The 21,290-nt window shown below is 36.7% G+C and overlaps 1 protein-coding gene across 2 annotated transcripts in view; it reads right to left on the reverse strand.

Annotated features, from left to right (window-relative positions):
• Window positions 1-21,290, reverse strand: part of LOC150097155 (2-Hydroxyacid oxidase 1-like) — a 65,182-nt gene that overhangs the window by 7,363 nt on the left and 36,529 nt on the right. For both annotated transcript variants that reach the window (XM_090407219.1, XM_090407220.1), the window contains 4 exons: window positions 16,914-17,086; window positions 15,148-15,239; window positions 10,366-10,524; window positions 7,095-7,164 (listed from right to left, as the gene is read on the reverse strand). In XM_090407219.1, coding sequence (XP_090263345.1) covers window positions 7,095-7,164; window positions 10,366-10,524; window positions 15,148-15,239; window positions 16,914-17,086 — 494 coding nt within the window. The remainder of the gene's footprint in view (window positions 1-7,094; window positions 7,165-10,365; window positions 10,525-15,147; window positions 15,240-16,913; window positions 17,087-21,290) is intronic.

The following is a 21,290-nucleotide window of genomic DNA, read 5'->3' on the forward strand; positions in this document are numbered from 1 at the left end:
ATGAAAAAGCTTTGCGCAAGATCCGTGCTGCACTTGCTCACAGCAGATAAAAAACGCACTCGCATGAAAATTTCTGAACAGTGTTTGGAGCATTTTAACAAGAATAAAACTGATTTTGTGCATTGATTTATTACTATGGATGAGACGTGGATTCACTATTACTCACCGGAATCCAAACAGCAGTCAAAACAGTGGACAGAAGCCGGTTGTTCAGCGCCAAAGAAGACAAAGTCGATTCCATCAGCAGGTAAGGTCATGCCATCAGTATTTTGGGATGCTTAAGGCATTTTGTTCATTAATTATCTTGAAAAGGGTAAAACAATAACCAGGGAATGTTATTCCGATCTTTGAACCAGACAAGATGAAAAATTTCCTGAGAAAAGACCCAGTTTGCAGAAGAAAAAATTATCTTTCATCAGGACCATGCACCTGCCCACAAAAGTTCTTTTGCAATGGGAATATTAAGGGATCTGCACTATGAATTGTTGGAACATCCACCCTGTTCTTCAGATTTGGCTCCCTCTGACTTCTATCTCTTCCCAAAACTAAAACTCTTCCTGGTGGTCAGCGTATTTTTTTTTTTTTTAGAATCAAGAGGTGATTGCAGCTGTAGAGGGTTATTTTGCAGAGCTTACTGAGAACCACTACAGGGACGGGATAATGGCGCTGGGGCATCGCTGGAATAAATGTATTAGCCTTAATGGAGATTATGTTGAAAAATAAAAATAATTTTGAAATTATAAAATCGTTGTTTCATTGTGAGGCCGAGAACCTTTCAGACCATCCTCGTACTTGTCATTTGCAAACTTATGAAGCGAGATGGGGGATGATGAAAGAAGATGAGTGATGAAAGTTTATCATTAATTGGCAGTTTCGACATAATACATTTAGATTTTAATAAGACATTGTACAACCTCGCAAAGTCGACTTGTTTCGAAACTGGAGGAATACAGAAGTGAGAGTAAGTGGTTGAAAGACAAAGGAAAGAGAAGACAGTGGGAATGAATGGAAATACATTGATTACGTTCCTGTAACTAGTGGCATTCCAGAGGAGTTGGTCCATTATAATTCTTAATTTAAATGAATAATATCGACATAGAATTAAAAGTTGAAATTTGTACAGAATACTAAAATGTGAAAGAACAAAGATTATTACAATTATTATTACAAGGAAGAACATTTCTTCAGGTCTTCAAATAGGATGAAAATTTCATTGATCTGAATAACATTTTAATAACTCAAAACTGAAACTTTTAAATTTAGATTCCCATTAATGAAATAATTACTAATTGGTACCTGAATTTCGCAAGTGGGAGAAGATACAAACATTTAGTACTGAATTTGATAGTATCGCAGAAAATGGTATCGAAAATAGATCCGAAAATATGGATTTAAAAATGAAACACATAAAAGCCTATAATAATATAGAAGTCGCCTGTATGGCATTCGGATTGTGATGTATTACTTCAGACTTTCGGCTCTTTTCTTTTTAAATCCATAAAATCCATTTCGGGACATTAATTTTCTATCACCAACACCTCTTATGATTGGTATTGGGTACTTTTATTATGAATGTTGCTGTATGAGATCATCAAGAAGATAGGAGCGTTCTGTCTGTATTCCGACTAATCCTGGTGCTAAAACGCACATAAAAATTAATACGAAACAATAAACTGTGTGTGAAAACACCACTTCATTCATCGCATGGATTCGAAAGGAAAAGACAGTTGGAAATATAATTTTAGTACTTGAAAGGCTTATCGAAGTGCGGAATTTTCCTAAAAAGTTGAAAGGTAAGAATGAAATGATTCTTATTCGATTTTAGAATCAAGAAAGAGAAGAGAGAGAGAGAGAGAGAGAGAGAGAGAGAGAGAGAGAGAGAGAGAGAGAGAGAGAGAGAGAGAGAGAGAGAGAGAGAGAGAGAGAGAGAGAGAGAGAGAGATGCCTAAGTTTTTTTATTATTATTATTTTAGCTCGCGGTTAGTGTTTCCATAAAGTACCGGTTTCTTTAAGATCAGTCACTTAGAAAGAGCCCTAAAATAAACAGTGAACAAGGTTGTTGAAATAAGAGACGAATTGACTTATTTTGTTCTTATTCAACACATGCTATCGCTCATTATGATCAAAATGGACTTTTTATTTTTTGCTACTAAATTTTCTCAGCTATTAGACTATAAGTTTTAGATTCTTAAATCTAGTCTAATACTGGGAAAGCTTAATAGCAAGAAATAAAATGAGAGACAAAAGAAACAGACTCCATTAATCGCAAATATTTTATAAAGCTTGAGATGAGTTAACAGGATTGGAAGACTTTACGCAAATTTCAACTTTTTTTCCTTTTTCGTGTTGTGCCCATATACAAGAGGTTGGTTGGTTATTCAATCTATAGTACATTAGTACCGTGTATGGGTTGGGAAAGGAGGAACTTGTTTACATTTGATTTGAATGACTTCAAATTGTATTCCTTGGGAAACACAACAGGTGGGAGACTGTTCCACAGTGCAGCAGTTGCAGGGATGAAGGAGGAGGAAGAAAAACTTGTTCTGCTTGTTTCTAGGTGTACTGTGAAGGGATGTTGAGCAGCAACTGGTTGTGTTCTAACGAGCTTAGTACTGAGTGGAGGAATTATTGATGATATTTCAGGTGACCATTTCCCATGGAAATCTTTGTAGAATATACAAATTGCAGAGACCAAACGTCTATGTGAGATTTAGGGAGCGAAATGGTAAGAAATGGACCCCACCCCATATGTGGGAACAGTATTCTATAGCTAGGCGGATTTGTGATTTGTATAATGTTAACAGCTGTTCAGGGGGGAAGTAACTTCTTGAGAGATAGAGAAACCCTAGTTTTTTTTGAAGCTCAGGATGTAATGGTTGTGATGTGTTTATGCCAGGAGAGGTTTGATGTGAGGGTAATTCCAAGAAGAGAGATCTCAAACTGTCTTGAAATTTGGGTATCGTCAAAAACGATACTGGAAAAATGGTTCTTTTTTATGAGAAATAGAACAGAAGTGGGTTTTATTAGCATTGAAATTGATGAGGTTATCCGAGCCCCATTGCAGGATGGCTTGGAGATCGGGTTTGTGGGTGGTGGTGGTTGATGTTCTGTAGGTTGAGATGAGTTGTATAGGGTAACGTTAATCAAATAAAAGCGAGGAGTGTAGTGTGCTGTAATCTGCAAACCTGTGTATTGGGTTGGAGATCAACTGAAGTAGGTCGTTGATATATAGCAGGAAGAGGGTTGGTGAGAGGACAGAACCTTGCGGAGCCCCAGCATTAATTGGATGGTGAGAGCCATCCACAATCACACACGGTGTGCGTCCAGACAAAGAGCTGGCAATCCGACTACAGAAGTCCTGGGTCATACTGAATGATGGTAGTTTGCTTAGTAAGCCTTTGAGACCCGGTCAAAGGCTTTGGAGATATCAAGTGCAACCATTTGAGATTCGCCAAACTTCTCCATGGCATTTGTCTAGAGATGGGTGACATATGTGAGCAGATCTATTGTGGATCGGCAACGATGGAATCCATACTGGCAGTCGTTTATTAGGTGGGTGTCTTCAAGGTAGTGTAGGATTTGGGAATTTATAATTTCTTCCATTATTTTAGACAAGACTGAAGTAAGCGAGATTTTGGGGTACGGCAGTGACTTGTCTCCCTTCATGGGATTGGCTGAATATAGGCCAATTTCCAGTTTGTGGGATAGATTCCAGTGGAATAAGAGAGTATACATAGGCGACATAGGATAGGTGTCAGTTCTGCTGCGCAAACTTTCAGGACAATTGGAGGAATGCCAACAGCGCCAGGAAACGTTTTTATGTCTAATTTGAACAGTATTTTTCTGATCTCATCCTGGCAAAAGGATTAGAGGCATGTATGTTGGGTGTCGGGAATGGTTGGGGGACATTTACCGTCGTCAGTGATGCATGCATTGGAAGCAAAGTGTGAAGCCAGAAGATTGGCTTTTTCTGTGGGCTATGATGCAATAGAACCTGATACAATATCATACCATCTGGGTATGATAAGGGTGGGAATAGTGATGGGCAGAAGTTACGGCGAATTGCTTTGACGAGAGGTTTCGTTTGGATAGGCTGCTAGTTTCCTGCTTTTCTCTTTCGAACTCTGTTTTGGAAGCATTGACTGTTTTTTTTTTTTCATCTCTGTCGGGCATTAGTATCAGCTCTAAAGGAAGATGAGGTTATTAATTTAGGCCAGTTATGGTATGCCTGGTGTTTCATCTGTACAGCCTTGGCACATGTTTTGGGTTTAGTTAGGGAATGGCAGTTCAGAGTAGCGTGTAATGTATGTTTCCATGCCTGTGAAGATTACTTTGGTAATACGTTCAGTGCATATGTTTGGATTGAAAGGTCGGAAGCAATAATTCAACCATGGGAATGTGGCATAGAAGTTGCGGAGGCTTGGTACTGTTATAATGCTAAACTACTCTTGTGTGGGAGTGACTGTGCAAGCGTTGTTGCATGGGGAAGGAGATGAGCACCAGGTTGCGGTCAGGATTACCAAGGGGCTCACTACATTCACTGCATATTTGGAGGGGTCATTAGTAAGAAAGAGATCTAGGGTATTTGGGGAGTGGTTTGGGTTATCTGGTATTCTGGTTGGCATTTGGACAAGTTGTGTAAGGTAGTTGGTGATGGCAAATATTTCAGCATCTCTCCCTGCAGGATCTGTACAGCTGGAGGAGGACAGCTGGCGTTGTAGACAATAAAATCTCCTAGGGGGATAATTTCTCTGTTGGGAAAGTGGGACTGGAGAAAGTCAATTTTTTAGGAGAGGAAATTAAAGATTTCAGAGTGGTTGGTTGCGTTGGGGGAGCGATAGAAACAGCAAATGAATTTGACTGAGTGGGGGATGGATATTTTCAACCAAAGAAGGTCAAAGTTGGGTAATTATAGGTTGGATACTCTCTAGCAAGGTATGTCAGAGTGGATGTATGAGCAGACAACACCCTTGGACGAAACTTGTTAAAGAGTGTGTAGTTTGGAAGGTTGAGTTAATAATGCTGGAGGGAGGTGAGATTTGAGTTTCTGCCAGAAAGAGTGGGTGGGGTTTGGTAGACTGAAAGTAGTAGTGGACACTGTTAAGGTTGGAGTTTAGGCCACGGATTTTAGTGAAGTGGATATGTAGGGTTTTGTGAGTCATATGTTTGACCGCAAGGATCTTGCACATTTCCTGTGCAGTGCCTACATACTGGTCTCCATGGTGGCTGCTAGCGGCAACACTTGGTTTTTGCACCAATTTAACTTGTCTGTAGTTGACAATCCAACTGTTGTCACCATTTTGACGTTTTTTGTTTTTTTCGAGTTGTCACATCTTTGTTCCCTTTGTGCAAATGATAAATCTGGTTGAGCACGTATGCGCGATTGGGGACCTTGTCTTTGAATTTGTTGTTGATCGCTGTTATTAGTTTGATGTGCGTGTCGGCGTGTCTCAAGTCACTTTTACTATGCGTGAACTTAGCCTTCATTACAATGATAAGTGAATATTTGTTATTATACAAAGGACATCCAGAAAGTAAGTTCCGTTTTTAAATATTTTCACTGCAGCGCTGCGAACGCGACGGTGCGCATGCATGCTGAGTTTGTTGATTCCTTAGCAAGGCGTTGGTGCCATTTTCAGACATTCTCGCAGTGCATAGGCTTCTTGGTGTGTGTTTATAATGTCTACGAAAATCGAATCGCCTGCCGCATATGAAATTAAGTCAGTTATCCGTTTCTTGAATGCGAGGAACGTTAAACCAGCTGAAATTCATTATAGCAGATTATTGAGGTTTATGGAGAAACGCAATGAGTGATTCAATGGTACGAAAATGAGTAAGACGACACTCAAGTGTCGTCACGGCTGACAGAGACTTGGGTGTCGCACGCAACCCCTGAATCCAAACAACAGTCCATGGAGCGGAGGCACACCTCATCACCAGTCAAGACGAAATTGAAGACAACGATTTCCACTTGGAAAATCACGTGCACTGTGTTTTTAGACAGCAAAGGAATTTTGCTGCTAGACTTCTTGGGTCAAGGCTCCACAGTCAACGCGAGTATGTACTGCCAATAAGAAACTGCGTTGTGCGATCCAGAATAAACGACATGGCATGCTTACCAGGGAGTTGTTTTGATTCATGATAAGGCCCGTCCACACACGGCCGGCGTAACACAACGACTTCTCGCCACCTTCGGCTGGGTACAATTCCATCATCCCCCATGTAGTCCTGACCAGGTGCTATATAGGGAATGGAACATATGGAACAGGTGAAAGTCGCGCCAAGCGACTTTCACCTGTTCAAACATCTGAAATCTTTCCTTGGTGGCCGGTGGTTTCAAGACGGCAACGAGGTCAAAGTAGCAGTCAATATGTGGTTTGCGTCACAGGCGGCAACCTTCTACGACGAAGGTATACAATGCTTGTTGTCCTGTTATGATAAGTGCCTGAACAATGGCCGAAATTATGTAGAAAAGTAGTGAAAGATGTCTACTTTAATTTGCAATAAAGGTTTTTTGTAAGTATATTTTTGTTTCTCTGACAGCCCATCGGAACTTACTTTCTAGACGTCCATCGAAAATCATAGTCAAACATATAAAATGCATTAGCTATTTCCGAAATAATGGCGGAAGAAGAAGAGAAGTATATTCTTCATCTTATAACATTCAGTGAATTTCATGTGTAAACACAGAGACGTCTATATTTGTATATAACGTGAATTATCATCCATATAGTTGGTCAAAAACATTGTATTGAAAAGTATACAACCATAAAGATTTTAAAGCTTCAAAAGCACTTGCAGATCTAGTAAATATTAACCACCTTACCGGCCATTATGGATCAAATACGCATCCTCATATGCTTCGTATCCATGATATATTTCAATGTAATCAATGGTATTACAATTTTAATATGCACTTCGCATCCATGGAAACTTGGACGTATATATACGACCTGGCCGGTGGCGTAGTAGGTAATAAATATCCTTTGTTATTTATCTAATCAAGACTTCTGAACTTGTAAAAGTTCAGAAGTCTTGATTAGGTAAATAATTAGAATTCATCTTTTAGGTAAAAAAAAAATGAAACAACTTACCAGCCAAAGCCATTGTATGATCAAATTCTTCCCTCAAAATATCCAGAACTCTTTTGACACCTTTTTGACCCTGAAAATAATAAAAAAACCTTAATAAAATTACGAACGAACTGTTAGAGCTTGAAATTATGACGAGGAGACGAGGAACAATTTTACTGATCTCGTTGTACAAGTAAATTCTTGTTCGTGGAAAACGTGGTTGGATTATTCAGAAATTTCGGATATATTAGTGATAATTACAGCTCAGCACTGCAACTGTTAGCTCATTACAAGCTCAAAGAAATTAATGAGCATTCCGATTGAAGATACATCTCTTTCTCACCAAATATAAAAATTAATATTTTGGACTAAAAACTCAAGGTTTCTTTTTTGATGTATCAGTGAAATTGAGTGTTTGGCATTGTACTACTTTTAGAAACGCAATCCAGAAGGAATTAGTGGTTTCATTGACCTTACAAAGCTATTTCAAAGTCCTTCATCATGTCACGCATGCTACTGGAAACGTGTAAAAATGAAGGAGGGGGGGGGGGTATTTATTCTCTAGAAAGATGTATCGGTACAAGGTCGTTGAAGCACTTTTGTAGAATATTAAACTTTTTTTAGATTACAAATACAGCATTGTAACGTATTTATTTTTGGTATCTACAAAACGACATGTGTAACTGCTGTCGAAAGTGTTCAAGATCAGTTTTATGTTAAAGGAAAAGAGAGAGAGAGAGAGAGAGAGAGAGAGAGAGAGAGAGAGAGAGAGAGAGAGAGAGAGAGAGAGAGAGAGAGAGAGATAAACCGAAGAATCCAAACGAAAGCCAACGCTACAGTTAATGGTTTAGTAATTAAATAATGGAAAAATATTAAAAAAGCATTTAAATTACACTAAATATAAATTGGTGTAATTTAAAAATACGAAAGATGAATTGAAGCTTTCTGGGTGGACTTGTTTAAGGCTAACTCATTTCTTTTGAAGACAGGGCTGTCACTCTTTATGCACGATGACCAAATCAAAGATGACTTCAGGTCATCACTAAAATTTACTTAAAAAAGTCATGTTATTGATAATAATCATTACATTATTATCAATAACATTTCTCAATAAATACTACAAAAATCGTCAGTATATAAAGAAACAATTTATTTTGATGTACGTAAGTATTTTACTTATAATTTTTATTATTCATTGATAATTGTAGTGAATGAAATAAAAATGATTTTGATCTCCCTCGAACCAAAGGGAGATCAAACCAAACCTTGTTTATTTCTCCAGAAACTCTGGTTTTAAATCGTAGAAACAGTCACACTGTCCATGAAGTACACGCCAGTTTCAGTTAGACCAGTATGAGACCTCTTCTCTCGTAATGAAGGTGGGAAGTAGCTTGAAAAACGTTCCACGTTTGGTTACAAGAGAAAGACGTCCACATTATCTGATATTCAGTCCATCAGTGATATAATACCAATGTTCTTAAACTCTACAACTTTTCGTACGTAAGATTCGCATTGGCGAGTCCCATTTACGAAAGGTGGGATTCATCTTTCGAATTTTGTAGGTGGGATTCACATCGTAGGTGGGATTAATACATTGTTCTCATAGTCGTAAATGCCTGGACAGAATTCAACTCAACCCCCATTTGTACATGCCTTGAATGACATTTATTACTTCAGTCGTGTCTACAGGAATAGTATTTAGTTTATCCACGGGAAATAGAAATACGGCATATCTGAATTTGTTCATGTCAAAGTTATTTTCTCGTGAACTTTGACTACGTCATCCTTAGTTACTTTAGTGAGCAAATTTTTCAGGCCAAGCAACTAAGGTTATAAAGAAAATTAAATACAGAAAACTGAATTCAGTTGTGATATTTTGATATCAGGCTTCGTTCCACTGTCCTTTCTAAGTGATCCGTATAGTTAATGAAACGACAGTGGAGATAATGAGAACCCTCATCCCACAACTAATTTAGCATCAACCTATCTTCCTGTACATCCTTCAATTCTAACAACTTACAACTCCCATGCAGACTGCTTGATAGAATGTCCAATTTACACCATATAACTGGAGCGTTCTGAACAGATTTATTCTTTGCACCTTGTATGCCTTTTACAGATCTTTTTTCTTTCAGTGGTTCTAACAGGCATTTAAGTAACCACGACCATTCCAAGTATTCTTGGACTTCTCAGTCGCAGCCGTAGCTTGAGGATAAGGTGGTTAGCTCTATGCCTCCGGTGGGTCCTCTGTCTTTAGAAGCGTGTGTTAACGGACGGTTTGCCTGTTCTAGGAGACAAAAAAGCCCGATTATCCGGGTGAAAAATCCCTCCAGACGAGACCGTACGAGACCGGCTAACTCATCTATAGTCGAAAGAGACCAGATAAAGGTTCCTCACGTCACTGACGGGAATCGAACCCAGGTCTTTCCGACCAAAGGGCTTCATCTACAGAGGCTCTCTTGTATAATAGAGAATATACAAGGGAATAACAGAGGAATTTTCCTTAATGGGGAAATTCCTCTGTTATTCTCGCAGATAGTTGTATTTTCCTTTTTTATAGATGGGTACTATGAGAGTTTTCCTCCAATCATACAGAATTCGACCTTCTATAGAGGTCTTCTGACACATGCAGCGCAAGTAGTCAAACATTTATGCTGGCATATTTGAACATTTCTACGTCGGGTTTCTAATGGGCGTTTTGTGACTCAAGTATTCAAGTTACTACTGACATGTTACTCTTGATTGTATTCCTCTTGAATATTTTCTTCCTATTTTTGCCATTTGTACTATAAGGATTGTTTCTTCTTTCATGTTAGACTCTTACTCTCTCCTAATGATATTTGGATCTCTAAGCTGTTGGAGTTTTTCATTTCCTTTGAAAGTTTTGTTTTGAAGTCCACATTGCTGCAATATCGCCACAACACGTTAAAGGGATATGCACGAGGAAGAGGCTCATGCGCAATACGAATCCAGGCAGGTTTCCTTGAATTGCCTTAAATGAGACGATTGAATATAAATGCAGTAATTAGATAACTTTGGAAGAGATTTTTAGGCCTTGAATTGTGATGGTAATTATTGCATTATGTTTTCAAAACGAGGGGTGTCTTCATCAAAGTAAGCACTTGGATCCTTTCATGCTGTATCATTATGCGTCTCGTGTACTAATACAACAGTATTACACAACCGCTTAATGCCATAATTATCAGAATAAGTAATACATTAGGGATCTGCGCAATACTTGTACAGCGTTGCGCTTTTCTTATAATCCTAATATATTTCAAGGTTTACTTACAGCATAGGTTAATCCCCAGATGACAGGTCTACCAACAAAAACAGCCTTCGCTCCCAGAGCGAGAGCCTTGAAAGCATCTGTTCCAGTTCTGATGCCTCCATCTAGATAGACGTCACCTTTCCCTTTAATGGCTTTCACGACCTCAGGTAGAGCTTCGATCTGCATAAAGAAATGAAAAATATGCCACCTAATAATCAATATGCCAGAAGAATTATGATGTTTGTAAGTTAAGTTGTCAGCAAATATATTTGTACCTTATTAAAGATACACGTGCACAGATACTTTTTTGGTGTACATAATACGGATTATCTATCTGTATAGTTCAGGTGACGTCTGAGATCGGGCTTTCTGATACCATGTCGATTTTATTCCAGTCTCGTTTTGTGCATAATTCATATACAATATTTATCATAATTTTTTTTGTGTACTGATTACAATTTTTTACACCATAATGAGCTGATTGTGTGAGAGGGCGCTATCGTTCGCTGTTCTTATTGTTTAGGATAACTGGTACACATTGCGAATATGTAAAACTATCCTAGTTGATATGCTATCTCTTTTTTGTATTAAGTTATTTGTAACGATTTGATCATTACAACAAATAATATTGCGTTCTTGTTTATATGGTTTTTGATACGTAATACACAAAACGCGTCTATTAGACTAAGATTCCCTTCAGTTGTAATAATTATATTCTAAAGTTTTGGATGTACAATAAAATAACTTGACAAGCTATAAGCTACGATCTTTTGTATGTGTGTAGAAGTTTCATTAAAATTAAAATAAATTAAGCTGCATGAAGAATAACTTGTAGTGTAAAAGAGTGGTCATCTTAAAGCAATCTCTTTCCAGGTTGTCACGATAATATAGGTTGCTAATATTGTGCTATATTATTATTATTATTATTGTTATTATTATTATTATTATGGAACATGATAATTGCCACATTCTGAAATCAATAACAGAATGAAAACAAGTGCAATCCCCAAAAAAGGACTATCTATTCTCCACATTAACATCAGAAGCATTCAAAAATACTGGCTGACCCTGCAAGCTTATCTGAAGGAAGATGTAGACGACATCGACATTTTAATACTGACTGAAGTATCTACGACAAATGAAGAGGCATCCACCTATCAAATGCCACACTTCCAACAACACAAACACTGCAGACAAAAAACGAGGCGGTGGTATAATAATATTTACCAAACATAAACTAGAAGTAACAGAAATAAACTATAAATTAGAATACGCAGAAATCATATGCATCGAAATTAAAAACATCAAACAAGAAAACTCCCTGATATTAAACGCAATATACAGACCACCCAACTTAAGCACCACAAAATTCCTAGATGAACTAAACAGATGGCTTTCAGCCACGGAAGTAGGTGCCTCAGAATACTTGATAATAATAGGAGACATGAATATAAACCTTAGGAACATAAATAACAACACAGAGCAATACCTAGACCTCTTATCGGCATATAACATAACCCCATCCATACAGTCGTATACACGAGAAGAGATAGTCGGAAACACAACAACCTCATCCTGCATTGATCATATAAATATAAGGGCCCCTCCAAACAGCCACACAGCAGCCTTCATAACATGCAAACTGGCAGACCATTATTTCACAGCATTACAGTTACACACTGAACCAGAACCCATAAAATTCACTGAGACTACAAAACAGCATTATAGCATTCTAAACGAAACAATAGTGAACGATGAAATCAGAAAAACAGACTGGATACAGATAGCATCTTTAGACTCAGCTGAAGCTGTATATAATAATCTTAAACTTGCATTTAACAAAATATATAACAAATCATTAATAAAAAAAATACGCCCCCAAACGAAACAAAATCCATGGATAACAGACAACAAAGAAAAGATGTCTTATGGAAACAACTTAAGAAGTTGCCAAACAATATCGCTTTAAAAGCTGAATACAAAAGAAAACGGAATCTCCTAACAACACAGATAAGAACGGCAAAAAGAAACTATTACAGCAACAAATTAACAACAGCTCAGAATGACATAAAGGAAACCTGGCACCTGATTAACAAATTGCTGGACAATATATGTAGTAAGTATACGTCTAAAGTAGTAAGATTTTGTTTCATAATAATATATTACTCAATTAAGGAAAAACAAAACTTTCAACAACTCCATCTCAAATTCAGATTTAATTTAGAGTAATAATCCATCTGATGTTTTGTATGCTCAACTTGAAGACGAAATTGTCCTTTTTTAGTTTATGGTATACGTTATGACATAAAAAACTAATGTCCGTCTCTATATCTTAATTAATCTCTGAGCTATCTAGATTTTATTATTATTATTATTATTATTATTATTATTATTATTATTATTATTATTATTATTATTATTATTATTATATTTTATTCACATAATTGATAGACAATCAAAACAAGATATCATTTAAACAAAAATATGACTGGTGATTCAGAACAATTCAGATTCTACCCAAGAATCTAAGAATAGTCCGTCAGGTAGCGTCGTAAAATATGGACTGTTCCAAGTAATGGCTGTTTTTTGTAGGTCATATGGGGTCACTTCATTGATTTTTAATCTGTAAATAGTTGGACAGCTTCTTTGAAGTTGCGCCAAGTGCACCGATAACTATTGGAATGACTTTGGTGTGTTTAAGTCACAGTCGGCCAACTTTGATTGCCAGATCTCGATATGTATTAATTTTTTCCAGTTCTTTGTTGTTAATCTTGTTATCACTGGGTACTGCGATGTCGATAATCCAAACCTGTCGATGTTCGATAATTGTGATGTCAGTTCTATTTGTGTTCCAAATGCCGATCAGTTTGTATTCTAAAGTCCCAGAGAATTTTTGCTGTTTCGTTTTCCAATACTGTCTCTATTTTATGCTGTCCCCAGTTATCAGAAGTAGGAAAGCCATATTTTTTGCATACATGCCAATGGACTATTTTGGCCACTTGATCATGGCGGTATGTATAGTCAGTTTGAGTTATTTTGCTGCAGGCACTGATTAGATGTTCTACAGTCTCATCTTTCTGATCGCATAATCTGCATTTGCTGTTATTATTGATGTTGACAATTTTTGCTTTGATTGCATTAGTTTGTAATGCCTGTTCTTGAGCTGCTAGAATAAATCCTTCTGTTTCTTTTTTAATGTATCCTTGCTGTAGCCATTGCCATGTCTTGTTCACGTCAATTTTGTCCTCAGAATCTCGAAGAAATTGGCCATGGAAGGGTTTATTTTTCCAGCGCACATATCAGTTATTTTGTTGTTCCTTTTTTGTAATCGGATTTATTTCGTGTTGCTTTTAGAAGGCCCTCTTGTGTAATTGATTGAAGCATTGGCTCAGAGCTATTGTCGATATAATTTCTTAAACCAATTTCTTCTTCTTCCACACTCTGTCTCACTTGCAGCAGACCCCGTCCACCTATTCTTCTCGGTAGGTACAACCGGTCAACATCACTTCGTGGATGTAATGCATGATGCATGATGTCATTATCACTAACGAAATGGTCAGTTCTCAAGCTAGAAAATTAAAAACACTGGAGTGCATCTGGCAAAGACGATCTACATGGGTTTTGATTAAAACATCTAACCAGTCTACATGATCGATTATTATTATTATTATTATTATTATTATTATTATTATTACATTATTATATAATATATTAAGATAGCTGGAGGCCTAGGCCTACTCAACATCGACTTGAAAACAACTATAAACAGAGTGGTGACTGCTGAAACAGAAACGCTAATTCCTACCATAGATAACAAGCCTACAGAAATACCTCCCACAGAATAATCAGTACCCTATCAGACATTCATGGAAGATTTCTCAGAATGTTTATAGAAATGGCGGAGTGTAAAAACAGCCCCTCAAGAGGCGAATCATGGAAACTGCGTGCTTTAAATAAACATTAATGTCTCATATGCGAACGAAAAAAAAATCACTAACAAGAAAAACTGAAAGACACCATAACTTAATATAATAGACATGCAAGTTCTGTATACGATTATAATATCTAATCATAACAGAGCTTATATATGGTAGAGCTTTAGGCTTTTAATCTAATGGTCCACGGTTCTGATGTCTGTTCGGGCGTTCTCGTTCTATTGACTTCATGGAATGCACGAGGTGTGTAATATGATACGCTTTTCAAGGAGCGTTTTAAACCCTAGAAATCATACCAACTTATCCAGAGCAAACATTACAAATATCTCACTTCTGCGGCATTAAAATTCACCCACCCCTTTGTGATAAAGAGAGGGTGGTTTTGACCAAATGAGCTACCAACATTATTTCGAAAAGCCCTCCATTTTGTCCACAGAGAAGTTGCACCATTGAAGATCATTTTTCGCTCGCATCGATGACATCAAACTGTCATTTTACGATTGGACGTAAAGGAACTTTCGCCATTGTTATTATTATTAAATATTAGGAAAATCCTGAACTTCTTGCGGCTGACACATCATATCGTTGGTCGAGGCTTTTGTTTATGAAGAAGTCATTTGACGTTTGCTTTCAAACGAGGATGAAATGTAAGTCAGAAAATAAATCTTCGGCATCTCTTTTATTATCCGAAGCAAAACCATTAGACAGATATTCATGGAATTAATTTAAAATGGAACTCTTATCGAAATTCATTTCAAGCACATTGGGTTTAGATATTAATTAATTATTCTAGATTGACTGGATATGGATTATTAATTCGTCTAAATATGCTCCACTACTTAGCATGAATCAGAGAACGAGTACCTACCGTTGCTGGAAGAGAATCCAGTTGTCTTCCCCCATGATTAGACACTATGACGGCAGAAGCGCCATGCTTTAACACATGAACAGCATCCGCTCCTGAAAAGATTACAAATGGACTATTATCGTCTTTGCGAAGAAGTCTTTTCAGTTAAAAGGCTTCTTCGCAAAGTCCATATTAACTGAAGCAAACAAAATCATGGTATTTATTAGTATTTATTTATTAGGCTTAACGTCAACGTAGAGTAGAACTTATTTCGAATTTTAAATATAGGAAACTACAAATGGAAATTATAAACCTGAAGTGCAGCTCTTTTAAGAATTCTTTATGTTTCTGTCAGAATATGCTTAGCAGTAAAAAATGTATGCTTACAGCTTAATATATCAAACACTTCTTATTAAACAAATGCATGGCTTCATATGTTCTTCAAGGTCCTACCCGAATAAAAAAAATGGAATATTGAAGGTGAGTTGAAGTTATATTACATCGGAGGTCTGGAGAAATTATATGAATCTTCATTTTGCACATGAAGATAGATACACTACTATTTGTAGATGATCACATAGTATTAACTACATCAGAAGATGATTTACAAAGATCATCAAAAGCATTAAAAGATATCTCAAAACATTATAATATGACAATATCTAAAGAAAAAACAAAAATAATGGCATTCAAAGGAGAAAATCCAATAAGAAGTAAAATATAATAAAATATTAGAATAAGTAAATACTTTCAAATATTTGGGATGTGATTTATCATACGACAACGACATAGACAACACTAAAATATCAAACTTTGTCAAAGTAAATGTCATAATAAATAATATCTTTAAGCCATCCCTAGTACAAAAGCACACTAGAATCAGACTATATAATGTCTTGTCAAGACCAACTCTACTATACGGAAGTAAAACATGGACCATAAAAAGGAAAGATGAAAAACGAATTTCAAATTGAAATTTCTCAGAGAAACATCTGGAAAAACGAATTAATTACTACATAAGACAGTATAAACAAAAATGGATAGAACATTTAAATCGAATGGACAACAGCAGACTACCAAAAAATATTATACAGATACAAAATAAGTGGAAAAAGAAGAATCGGAAGACCAAGCAAGAGATGGAGACAAAAAAAGGGGCCACCTGGCCTAAAATACATGTTAGGAAGAAGACGACATTTGAAATCAGGTTTATAATTAGCACCTCAGTTAAACTAGTATACGTATTCGGTATTTTTACTCGACTTACTTTCTAAAATATCACTTAATTTGTCTTTTATCCTTTTTCTTAAAATGCGTAAGAGAGAGACACACATATTCTAGAATATTCGAATTCTCCTCTTTACATTTTCGAGTGGTGACAACTTTAGAATTGCCTTAGGTAGGCAAATCTGGCAGAATCGGTATGCCTGTTTGTTAGATTCCAAAGATGGATATTTTTTGCTTCTGGATTCAAACTTGAAGAAAATTAACAGCCCATCTCATCGATGGGCTGTTAATTATCTGCAGAACAGATTAATATTATGAAAAATCCAATCAACTCTGGAACGTCATGGCATTTATGCTTCAAGTAAATCAAGAGAACAAAGATTAAACTTTATGGTATCATTAGGAATGGCCGATATCACATTATCAGGACATTCCTAACTCTTATGATGTGTTCGTTCATTCAATGGCAGAATAGCATTGACTCCAAAGTATTTGCTACCCGATTTTAAGTTCTAATAATAGTAATATAAAACCGTGAAGAAATTGCACTAATAACTCACCTGTGACGACCCCTTTTGCGACGATTGGGAGAACAGTTCTGTGTCTTAACCATTTCAGATCTTCAAGAGTTATGGTTTGATCAAAAAGAACTCCAGGGAACGAGTCTTTTCCAGTAGTGGAAGTTTGATTCATGTATCCGTTTTTGATCATGAAGGATTTTAAGTTGGCGGGCCTACAAAAGAAAGCCAGCAATAAATCGGATTATATAAAAACTCTTGAAGACAATAAGCTGTTTATCACCGGTCCATGGTGGATTAGCAATAATTTATAAATCCTGGGTTCAAGTTGTTCTTTATTTAATTTTTTCTAAATATTTGTATTTTCGTATTTTTCAGAATTTACATAAGCAGTCGAAATTTTAGGCTGCATTTAAGATTGTTGTTCTAGAAATCTTTGGTTATCCATGAGTAAATTTTATTTAGGACTGGTAATATTTAGGACTAATTTATATCACTGAGACGTATGGGTACATCAATCTCAGTGTAGCCTTGTGTGCTAAAATCTTCGAGCTTATTCAAGTATTTCGCGAATGCCACCACACTATAGCCAAAACCAGAAAGCGTAGTGAGGTATTTTTAATTAAATATATCAAAACGTCTCTTTACAATGTACCGAAAATTATATTGAAACCATGAAAATAAGCAGGATGCCACTCGGAAGAAATTTTATGATTTCTGATGAACATAATGAGAAACTGACAGTCTCTTTTTAGAATTTCGTGATATATATATAAGATTTATATATTTATTTTTATGTATGACCTATGGAATTGCTTTTTTTTATATACAAATAGTTATATAATTTAACAAGAAGGAAATGTGTACTCCATAAATGAAACACAAAGAACCTCTAAAAGCATTTTTATCGCTAAGTCACATTAAAAAAACATTTTACAAGTTTTGAGCATAAACGCCTTTTAGATGTAATTTTCCAATTCGATAATTGGAGTCTGGCGATGTGTGGTGAGTAAGAAGGGAGGTCGCACACTATTAAGATACTTTGTGTGACCAAAACTTCTGTCGAAGCGTGTGCTAAGTGTGAGATCGTGGTCGCAGTGAAATTTCCATTTGCTCTGTCCTGAGAAGTACTATAAGAAATTCTTCATATGTTTTAATATTCGCTAAATTGAAATCACTCAACCAATTGTTGAGTTGTAGCAGTTGAAGGATGGCCCGACAAACTTGAAACTTTCAACCGACATTTTGTATTTATCGATTCATGCACGAATTCCAATTCTAAGCACACAAACTAACGGAGATAAATTAGTGACATAACACAAAAAATGTCAAGTATTACGTATGCAGAACGTTACTTGTTTGATGGGCAAAGATATACATTTTTCATATTCCCCTTTGTCTGAGAGGGAAGTTCTTTGAGGGGAGAGGTATTGAGCTTTAAACTCGCCCTGGAAGGGTGGTGAGATTAGCTGTGTTCAGCTGAGCATAGAATTGACTTGAGTCTTTTGTATTTGTAGAATTCTGCTTCGCTGTAGTCTTAAGCTTGCTTGATCAGCGGGTTTGGAGCATTGCTTGTCTTGGTGAAGAACTTTTCTGCTAGATCATGAGATCATGAAGGAGGGATCTGATGTAGGGAACGTTGACTTCTCTATGAATCATAGAGAAGATTCATGGATCCAAGATTCATAGAGAATTCATAGAGAATGATTCTGGACGCCATGGGGCGTCCAGAATCATTCTCAGGAATTTATTCTGTATCCTCTGCAGTTTCTGAATGTTTCTATCTGAGGTATGGCTCCATGCAGGAGATGTATAAGTGATGACTGGGCGAATTACCATCCTGTATATGAGTAGTTTGTTCCGAGTATCCAGTTTGCTTCTTCTGTTGATCATGGAGTAGAACTGAGCGATTACATTGGATGTCTTAGAGCTTATGTGTTTTATATGACTGGTGGATTAGGGTTTTTTTCAAGCATCATGCCGAGATATTTGACATTAATCTGCATGGAATCTTGAATCCTTGTAGGTATATGTATTCCTTGGTCTGGACCTTCTTTTTGGAGAACAGTACGGCTGAACTCTTCTGGAGGTCTGCTTGGATCCTGCAATCCATCAGCCACTTCTCCAGTTTATGAATACTGCTTTGGAATCTTTTGATAGCCAGTTTGGGGCTGAGAGATCTTGCTAATAAAGCCGTATCATCTGTATGTAATGCAGTAATTGTTGAACTTGGGTTTTGAGGGATATCAGTTATGTAGATAGAAAGTAGCAGGATGGGGGGGGGGGGAAGAAGTGAGCCCTGCGGCACACCTGCTAGGACCTTGCGTCTGGTTGATACAGTTTCATTTATTTTGATCTGCATGTATCTATCTTTGAGGTATGTGTCAATTATTTTTATTAGATTAATTGGTATATTGAATTTCGTGAGTTTGTAGAGAAGACCCTGATGCCACACCTTATCAAAAGCCTTCGCAGTATCTATAAAGACCGCAGCTGTGTGGAGATTGCAGATGAAACCTTTTGTGACATATTCGACCAGTCGGTGTATTTATTGTTCAGTGCTATGGTTTATTCTGAATCCAAACTGCTCATTAGGGATAATACCTAGTTTATCTGTTGCTATCTGAAGCATTGTAAGGATGACTTTTTCCGCTACCTTTCCAAGTCTGGATAGAAGACTGATAGGTCTATAGCTTTCGGGGAGTTGAGTTCTTTTCAATCTTTTTGATTGGCGTGATGTTGCCGTCTTCCCAGTTATGGGAAAATGCTTGAATCTGAGGATGGCATTGATTACGTTGACTAGTTGCGCAATGGCTTTTCTGGGGAGTAGTTTTATTATTCTGTTTGTGATTCCATCTGGACCTGGAGCCTTGTTGTTGTTGTTCAGATGGGTTATGATATTGGTAACTTCTGCTGGAGAAGTGGATGCAATAGGTTCTGAGTTATCCTTTTGTTGTCTAATGACCTGCCTGACTCCGCGGTGAATTTTGTAGATAAGATTGATGTTTGGATATTCATAAGAGAGGTTGCACTGACTTTCCATTCTGTCAATTAGAGTTTCGGCTTTTTCTTTATATGTGTGAGTGAGCAATTCCTTTCTTAGTCTGTATTGGGAGTGCAGGTTAGCATTTAGTGCGGAAGGTTCTCAAGAATTTCTAGATGGAGTTGTTCTCTGGGTTTAGATTAGTCAGTTTGGTTTCCCAATCTTGGATTAGATGTATTTGTAGAGCTTCACGGAGTTGTATATTTAAATTATTCAGAGTTGTTTTATCTTGTGGGTCTCTTGTATTATGATACCTCTTTCTGACTTAATCTGATTAGGTCCATGATTTCCTCAGGGATCCGACCGCTAAGGTGAAAGACTTTGGTTTGGGTAACTGATGCTATTGCTTTTTTGATTTGGCTGGTAAGGTTGTTTACGGCTATGTCTATTTCCTCTTTATTGTGGATAATAGGTACTGGGTCGATGTGATCTAAGAGAGTTCTGGATGGCTTGTCCCAAGATATAAAGAAGTGCGGAGGAGAGAATTGTTCTTGTGTACTCGTTCTTGTGTACTTGTAACTCGTTTAACATTTCCAGCCGATATGAATATGAAAAGGGGAATATGAAAAGCAAGAATGCTTTTCATATTCCCCGTTATCTGTCTGTAGAGGACAATGTAAGGATAGGGTGTTATTGAGCTATGAGCTCTGATCATGGTAGGAGGGTAACAGCAATAGCCGAGCCTCAGTTAGAACTTTCATTGGCTACAGCATTGCCATCCATTACCCTCTCTGGGTACCCATTTTAGTCGCCTCGTACGACATGCATGGGCTGCAGTGGAGCTATTCGTATCCCGGCTACCACACGGGGAGGGAATGGGGATGCGAAACAAACATAGTTAATAAGCAAGTTTAATAAAATAAAATAAAAAAATGGTGTACGAAAAATAAACTCCGAATATATTTACATTTTTAAATTCTTTCATTAAAGAAACGAAACAGAAACTTAAACTTATTAAATGAATTAATTAATCAATTAAATTATTAAGTTTATTTCCCGATTAATTTATACTGACATTTTTATATTTTGTAAAGTGGCTTAATCCACACCACCTCAGCGACATCTATCGAAAATAATGATCGAATTTGAGCTTGGGTAATATTTGATAAAAATAACCCTGGGAAGCCTTATTTTTTTAGAAATCTAATAATAATAAAAATGATAATAATAACAAAAACGCTATAAAATTCCCTCGTTTAAAATCGCATTTTGTGCAATCATATTCTTTCTTTTTTTTTGAAAAAGATGTAAGTGCATTCTCCAACCAAACGATGCAATTGTTAATTCACATAAATTATTTTTTTATTATATTTTAATAACTACGTAAAGCACTAAACCCAATGAAAATTGCATTTTGTGTCGTTGCAACATAAGAG

This window comes from Typopeltis vanoorti, chromosome 17 (assembly GCF_054136105.1).
Source record: "Typopeltis vanoorti isolate ZY-2024b chromosome 17, IOZ_Tvanoo_1.0, whole genome shotgun sequence".
Taxonomy (NCBI): domain Eukaryota; kingdom Metazoa; phylum Arthropoda; class Arachnida; order Uropygi; family Thelyphonidae; genus Typopeltis; species Typopeltis vanoorti.